General features: G+C 33.9%; 1 protein-coding gene across 1 annotated transcript; it reads left to right on the forward strand.

Moving 5' to 3' along the window:
• Positions 1–1,256: 1,256 nt before the first annotated feature.
• Positions 1,257–8,637, forward strand: apela (apelin receptor early endogenous ligand). The gene is made up of 3 exons (XM_088923886.1): positions 1,257–1,466; positions 3,658–3,744; positions 7,693–8,637. The coding sequence occupies exons 1-2, from the start codon at positions 1,391–1,393 to the stop codon at positions 3,741–3,743; spliced, it is 162 nt and encodes a 53-aa protein (XP_088780012.1). The 5' UTR covers positions 1,257–1,390; the 3' UTR covers position 3,744; positions 7,693–8,637.
• Positions 8,638–8,643: the final 6 nt, after the last annotated feature.

Genomic DNA, 8,643 nt, shown 5'->3' on the forward strand with positions numbered 1-8,643 from the left:
GGGCACCTATTACAATAAATGTATTCTAATGAATGACTTACTGTAAAAGGAAGGTTTCTACAATTTTCTTTAGGCTTCTGTTCATCAAAAACATCCACAAAGACTGATTCTGCCGGTGATTTTAAAATTGCTGGATAACTATTCTTAATTGTCAAAGCTTCTGAAAGCACTTGGAGCTTCGTGAAGATACAAATGCATTGGAATTGGTGACACATTATATGCATGGGATAAATTTAAATATATGGGGGCAGTATTGTGGGAGAAATGTTTGAAACAGTCAGATACTTTCTCCAGTCATAAAAATAAAGCAAGGCAAACAAAGCACCAAGTTATAAGTGATGTAGAGTCTTTCTTTAACGGACTGATTATAAAATATGTAGTCTGCTTTTGCTCAATGGAACCCTAAGAAACAAAAGCAAACTGGCCTGTTGTGTATCCTTATTTTCAAATAAATATCTCTTTCCTGGAAAATAACAAGCCACTTAAACTCAGTTCATGAATGTGCAAACACACGGGGTTTGGCCTATAAACAAATTCCCCACGACAGCAGATCCTAACCACGCATTAAATAATGAAACAAACTAAGAAACAGACATAACTGTAAAAAAAAAATAATAAAACACTGTGTTATAACACCCACACGTTGTACCCATTACAACCAACAACAGGCTGCAAGACCTGGATGTTCACTTCACTGAGGTATATATTGTGACACAAAAGCAGCTCATTAAGATAAAGAGCCTATACTTTTCACTGAAATGGTGGGCACATTGCAGTAAGTTTGTGTGCTATTCATCTAAATAGCTGCAAGTAGCCACCCAATGCTTCTGGCTCTCTAAAGTATGCGCAAAAAGGGCAGTGGAGGGGGATGGTGGGAGTTTCCTGTCACTTCTTTTACCTTATACACGTGGGGGCAATATGTGCAATGCAAAGTCTAACTAACAATTGCAAATAGGGGAGTAATCCCTCCCAGTTCTCTCAGTTTTACATATTCCCCCCTCCCTCCATATAAAAAGAAGGACAGCTGCTGCATTGTTCACAATCTTGGTCTTGTTGGTCGTCCACAGTAGGACAATTTCTCTTAAGATGCTTAGAATTTTTTAGGTTTGTCTTTGGAAAGAAAAGGCCTGGGAGTTTAAAGACATACAAGACAGCAGTTCTGAAAGAGAGAGTGAAGAGAGAGAGGGGGTACCTGCTATAGCCAGTCACCTTGCCTGATGTGATCATTAACCTTTTTGACAAATACAGAAAAAAGGGCAGTTCACTCATGAGACTCCAGTCTTTGCTTTGAACTGTGGCACAGGAGCTTTGGCAGTTGAGACACATTAGGGGAATTTCTGTATCTATTGGACCTCACTGAAGAAATCTGCTGCGCATCGACCTGACCAAAATGAGATTACAGAACCTTTTGTACATCTTTTTTCTTGTAGTGATGAGTCTTTTGTTAATCAGTGGACAACGACCAGGTACGTGTATCGAATGCCTGTGCCAATCTATTATTACATGTAACAAATGAAGAGTCTGGTTTTGGCTAATAGATGAGCATTTTATCACCTAGGTTATTAATTAGGTTTAAGATCTCTTTATTATGGACTCAAGAAACATGTATTAATAAAATACAGAAGAGAAACAATTAGTGACTACAGCGGAAATATTTACAGTAGGTCATATTTACAATGGATCCTATGGAACTGGCTACCAGATAGGATAACTCTTAACAAACATGAAAATAATGTTAATACATAACAAATTTAAAAAAAGATACATGCATATAGATAATAATAATTAATTATTGTTTACACTTATATAGCTCTTTTCTGGACACTCCACTCAAAGCGCTTTACAGGTAATGGGGACTTCCCTCCACCACCACCAATGTGAACCATCAACCTGGATGTATATAATAATACATTCAATAAATGTGTATAAATAATAATTATTTATAATGTATTTCTACATTATTTAATTTAAGTGATATTCTAAGGAGAAATTAAGAGATTTGTTCTCAACACTTTAAGACAATGAAAATTACAGATGGATGCATTATTACTCAATTACATTTACATACATTTGTCCTTAGACAGAAAAGAATTTAACACATTGCGTCAGGAAATTTTAATCAGTACAAAACTAAAAATAGGACAAATTAGTTTAAAATGAATTGTTATATATTGCCAAATAGTGTATAATGATAATAGTCTTAAACCTTTTTTTTAATTTAAAACAAACATTAGTTCTATTCATGATATACAGTTCAACTAATAGAAAAAAAATCTTAGTTGTCCTGCATGTTTTTTGAGAATTGTTCAAGGGGAGCTTATCTATCAAAGAGATTTGTAAAGAGGAATTTTATCTCAAAATAAGAGTATATTTTTTAATTTCTTTACATTTATATTTTTTGCATTCCTATAATAGTATGCACTTTCTATGTTTAAATTGTGAAACTGGGAAAAAAAAAGTTTGTTTATACCAGTGTTTTATGCAAGTTATATTTGTTGCTTCATTTCCTTCAAATCATATAATTTGACTAAATGAGGGTTTAATTGACCATGACGGTGCCAGTCTAGGTTTCTTCAGCTGAACTCTTAGTTTCAGAATGCAAATCAGAAAGAACCACTGGCTGCATTCCCAGCTCCATCCCTTATTGTTAGTCATGATCTTCAATCAAATGCTAACAGGGTCTGAGATGCTGAGGACTGATTTCCAACCTACCATGAAAGTACTATTAACAGAGGAATAGCTCACACACTTTCAAATGATTTTCAAACTGAGTCATTAGTCTTAGCTAAAAAAAAAATCTTTGCAAGTAGTTCAGGCTCAGTTTACAGTAACAAAAATAAATTAAAAGGTTTGTAAATCCTAACATCTATTTGCTCTTGGATCTAACTTTTTACTGTGATACTTAAGGAAAGGAAAAGCATTTCTTTGTGATTTATGGACAAAGGCTGTTTCACTGGCATCCTCTGAACACCTAAGTGCTCTGTTGGTCAATTGGTTATATTGGTTATCCTGCAGATAAGGATCAGTAATTTTAAGGCTCCATTTCACCAACAATTTATTGCACCCAGGACATTTCTGAAAGACTTCCGCATGTGGCACATATGTGACATTAATGGCTTGTAATTACTTCTTTACACTTCCAAGTACACTTTTAAGGGTTTGAAGTTGTAATATAGGAGGGAAATATCATCGCTGAATAAAGTTTTAGGTAATGATCCATTTTATGAATTAAGGACCTTACTCACTACTTTAAGTTGTACAATCTTTCACTGTGTTTTGGTATCTGCATGTTGTGATGATGATGGTATTCAAGTAATCTTAACAAGATGTCTTAAGATGGTTGTTTTTTTTAAAGTTTCAATCATTTGATAGTAAATCATATTTTAATATTAATAATCAATGCATGTCATCCATTTGGAAATATTAGCTTCACATTGCATTGAAACATCAGATGACGGTTGTTATATGTATTGCATCAACAAAATTGCAAACATTTATTTGAATGCATTTTTCCCAAAACAAGTGAATTTAGCACTGATTGTATATTGCAAAGGAATGGACAGAGGTTGATTTCAAGCTAAATGGTAAAGAAAAGAAACACTATGTTTTGATTGTGGAGCCTTCTTGATCGTATGTTGTTGTTTCTCTCTATTTCAGAACATTTCAATCGACGCAAATATCACAGGCACCATTGTCCACACAGAAGATGTATGCCTCTTCATGCAAGAGTTCCCTTCCCTTAAGGTACATAGAGACTATGATCTACATTTGTTATGGCTCACAACTGTGTTAGACAATTTGATGCCTCAGACTCATTCATATTCATATTCGATATTATTAATAATTTCACCAAATTATCAGACATTGTCCACATTTTGGCGTATGTCGTCTATTTTGAATCAAATTCAATTGTTTCAGTTGTACACCAGAAAGTATGGATTCCTCTTAGAACCCATAAGGACAAGAGGTCCTCTTGGGATTTCCTTTTGAGACTAAAAATAAAATATAACAATCGGCATTAAATGTAGTTTTCACTACCAACTGCATTTGCTACACTACATTATTAGCATTTGTAGTAACCTATACAGAAAATGTTATTTATCTTTCAAGTTGGTATCCTAAATATATACTAACAAAAGTGCTACAGGACTAACATATTGAATATTAAAAGAAAATCCACCCTTTTTCTGCTAGAAGATACTTCACATCAATCTGCTATTGATATTAAACATTGATTATAATATATGTTGAATAATACTAATTAATATAAAATTAATATGAAAATATATGTGCATTTATTGGGCATTCATAATAATTTGCCATGTTTCTAATCTCATAGAACCGAATGTAAAATAAGGAGGTTAAAGAGCTTTGGATTTCATGGTGCTTAACCTAATATGCCAAACTTGATTTATCTTGTATTACAAAACAAGGATCAATGAAGCATTTTGCATTATATATAAAACTCATTCATAATTATCCTGTTAATGTGCTACAGTAACTGTAGCAACGAACTAATGTAAATAAGGGCCAAAGACACCAGTTTTGACACATCTGAAACAATGAATTGGCAAAATTAGTGACTTCGTTTAAAAAGTCAATTGTTTTTAATTTTATTATTTCCTTTTATTTTATTTGTATATTTTCACACTTGTTGACATTATTTTACTTTCCTTATCAAACTTTCCTGCATGGGAGTTACAAACATGCGGCATCAACAATATACAACAATAATTTGCTACAGAGGATTGCTTTTTTTAATTGATAATTAAACCTTCAGGATTTTAGCTGCATCCTTTGAAATCATTCAATAGTTTCAAAGGATGTGGTTTTTTTGTAGTTTGGAAGAACTTAAAACATGCTACTTCCTAACTGCTGAGAGATACCCTCGAGATTTTCATACACTTCCTTTTTAATCAACATAAAAGCTGTCATAACAGTTATCATAGGTTTAATTTCCCAAAAGAGACTTTTTAAAGTTGATGTCTACCTATCTATGAAATGTGGAATATCAATAGGTTTTCCTTTCAACTTCTTCCTCTTTTTTGCTACGACTATTATAATTTATAAAGGATGCCTGAAAATGAATGACAGGTTCAAAGGAGTTTAGGAAAGCAGACAAAACTGTAACAAGAAGGCAGGAATGAGGCCGTTGCTTCTGTTTTTATGTCTTGTATAGCTGAACCGCTATCTTCATAATTATCATACTTATTACAACTAAGTCTAATGTGAAAATAAAATTGTCTGTTGCTTTCCCTTCTATTGTGATACAGAGTAGTTACAGCATAAAATGTTTTACTTCAGAATTCTAATTTTTCTAATATCCTCTTTTCCTTTTTCAACACAAAAGTTCCTTACTGTAGTTTTCTTCACGGTACTCACAGCTGTGAGATTTGGATATCGGCATGTTCCAGGCTTTCTAAATTTACTTTGCTCTGCCTGTCTCATAAACAATACATTAAATACTTTCACTAACTCCGAGGCAACTTGTGGAAATAGACCATGAAAGCTTGCTGTTGGATTCCACAACTAATTAACAGGAGGTTTGTTAAACTGCCATCATTTTAGTATGCCAAACAACTCTTCTCAGTGTTTTCCTCACTATACCATTATTATCCCTGCAGGTGGGCAAATAAGTTCAATCACCAGAGCTGTATTTTACCAGCTGCCTTTTGATTGAATCCTCAAAACATTCTGTGTACCAATTTGGTAAACTGAAGCAACTCTAAAGATGTATTAGAAAAACTAATTTAAATATTTTCTTGGAGCCACTTTGCCTCTATTAGGGGTTTGCATTTTTAAATTTAATTATATTCCCCTGCTGCTTGACACAAAATATATCAAGAGGGTCTTGGCAGGGATAGTTTTCCAACCACTACTTCACATGCCAAGTTTGCAGCTTAAAACCTAAATACACAGACTTCGCCAAAAGACGACCAATACTGAGTGTGAAAGTGGCTTCTCATACACCTTTATGGATATACCCTCCATTTTACTAAAGGTTTCAAGACATCTAGATATGTTCCAGGTTTTTTACATATATTCACTAAATTGCAATTTGGATGATTGGCAAGAGTAAGCTGTGGAATTTGCTCCGTCATCATGTGAAGGTGTAGTGTTGTAAATTGCTTTAGTCACAACCATTGGTTAATAGTGACTTAGGTCATTCTTTACAGTTTATAAGACCAGCAGGAAGATCTGAAAGTATTATTCCTCAGCTGTTCTCTGTGAAAATAACTTAACACATTGACCCTCCAAATAGCCCCCTTTACAGACTTTTATTTTAACAGAAATGACCTTAAATTCTGCAGAATTACTAACTTAATCTACAAGAAAAGACATAAGTGCTTCAGTTCTTCTTGAAGTGAAAAGTACATTTTAAAGGCTAAAGACCAAAGGCCTATATAAAACTGCCCATTAACAAATGTTTCAGACTTTTCAGAATGGAACGTCTCAATTTATTAAGTATACTGTACCACACATTTACATCTTTTATACTACACTCATCTATTGGGAATTTAATAGGGCGGTGTGCAATAAATGGCATTTTAAACCTGATAAAGTTGTCAACAGAGAGGACATTCAGTCCATCTAGTTTATTTACACTGTAGAATATTTTAACTTAATGTTTGCTTTATCACTATTAGTCAGAAATGTATTCTCTGGAGTGTGGCTGAAATAACACTAGTATTTGTATACCAAGAAAGGTTTAGCTTTAGCAAGATATTTGCAAACTGCAAACTGGTTCTGTAAGGATTAATTAGAAAGTCACCTCCTAGCTTTAAAATAAATCACACTAACGATGTATCTTAGACATCAAACGAGCAGTATTCTAGGAGACCTTGCTTTTAAACATTCAGCTGTTGTTATTCAAAACCTGGGTCAGCCATGTAACCTTAGCCCACTCATACTGACCTCATTTGTACATATTTCTGTGCCACTGAGAATGTTAATGATCACATACTCAAATCAAACTGAAGGCTAGCTGAGTCAATTCTGCCAACAATGAGTTACAGTAGCTTATCTGGAGCTGCCTCAGTTCAGCAAGAAATGAAAATGAACAGAATCAAACTGCAATAATTTGCATGAGCTGAGTTCACCCTAACAATGAAAGCCAAAAGCGGAAACATGGCGCAAAATGAAAAAAAAATAATTTAACCAGTCAAACAAAAGTTAAAAGAGCAGCAAGGCACTTCAAGGATTATTTGCTAGTGACACAGACCAAACAGTTAGGGGAAGCTGAGACAACTAAAGAGAGGCCCATTTGCAGTTCAAGTAAACATACCTCACAGGCAACCACACTGACTAGTATTGACTTTTCTTATCAGGTTATTCCTGATTATGTACTTCCATGAAAAAGTCAAGTGTACAGTTGCTTGCTCATATCAGTGTTATTAGGATATGTTATCAAGCCATAGAATTTCTTCATTAAGCATAAAAAAAAACAATGTATGCATGTTTTTAGAAAAATAAAGTGCACAGATTTTAAATTGACTAATTGTTTAAAACCAAATGTTGAAAGAGGAGATTACCATCATTTTTACATTTTTTTAAGGTTTTGTTTCCTCTTTTTAAAGAACCGGAAGATTGTGCGTTTGCTGCTACCAGGCTAAAACAATGAAGTATTAGATTTGTTTAGAGGATCTGTCTCCACAATTGCACTCAACTGAGTCTGTAAATTGTGTCTTTCAGCTACAAACTGTCCAGCAAAAAGGAAAATGGAAAAACTGAAGCCAAAAGATGGTGACTGGTCATGGTGGCAGCTTTTTATGTCCTGAAAAACCTTTTTCCTGAAAGTTCCTCTTCGGATGCAGTCTACTAAAGAAGGAATTTCAAGACTCAAGGCCACCACCTGTTGGAACACAACAGTTGTGAACCTCAGAATTTTAGGAGAAAAATGTCTTAAGACAAGAGAGTTTGGCACTTGGCCATGCCAAAAAGAAAGTATTTTTCTGTGCTTCAAAGGATTTTAACAGTAGGATAATTCAAGTGTTTCTGGTTTGCTTGTGAAGGTATTATTTATGATATGTAACTATTCAGAATAATACATACTGGCAATCATGTTATTTTCCTATTACACAGATTTTAAGCATGCAGGTTTATGTAAATACAGATGCTCTGGCAGTCTCTTTGCCTGTCTCTCTAAGCTCCCTATGTACAGTAGACATAAATTGTTGATACTCTGGATGATTTCACGAGATAAAACCTTAATACATTATTGAAAACAATCTAAAATTGATACAGACACATTAAGTACATATTACATTTCATTAATTCACAGCAACTAAAGAGAACATATTTTAAAATAATGTAGCAAGTAGGTAGCAGAACCCAAAGGCAAAAACCTGGAGATGGCTTTCATTAGGTGCATATACAAAATGCAAAAAACTGTTCTGGCACTCATAAGAAAAGCAGACTGTTGTCTCTTTCAGTGTGATTTTGCAGCGATACACCTCTTAATAAAATGGTATACTCCCACATTAAACTTAAAGTTATGGCTAAAAAAGTGGAAATAAGATTCTGCACACCACTGTGTGACCCCATGTATATATCATAGTTTCTGCATACTGTAGTGTTTATATGTAAGCAATGCACTTCAAATATTTTATTAATCTCTTTAAATAAAATGTGTATGCATGTTTT

The sequence above is a fragment of the Atractosteus spatula genome, chromosome 1 (assembly GCF_055471065.1).
Source record: "Atractosteus spatula isolate fAtrSpa1 chromosome 1, fAtrSpa1.hap1, whole genome shotgun sequence".
Classification (NCBI taxonomy): domain Eukaryota; kingdom Metazoa; phylum Chordata; class Actinopteri; order Semionotiformes; family Lepisosteidae; genus Atractosteus; species Atractosteus spatula.

Bases quoted from the DNA above. Each gene is read 5' to 3' on its own strand.
- apela (XM_088923886.1), top strand. From the start codon at position 1,391: ATGAGATTACAGAACCTTTTGTACATCTTTTTTCTTGTAGTGATGAGT. The intron at 1,467-3,657 runs GTACGTGTATCG...TCTCTATTTCAG, and splicing joins AATCAGTGGACAACGACCAG to AACATTTCAATCGACGCAAA.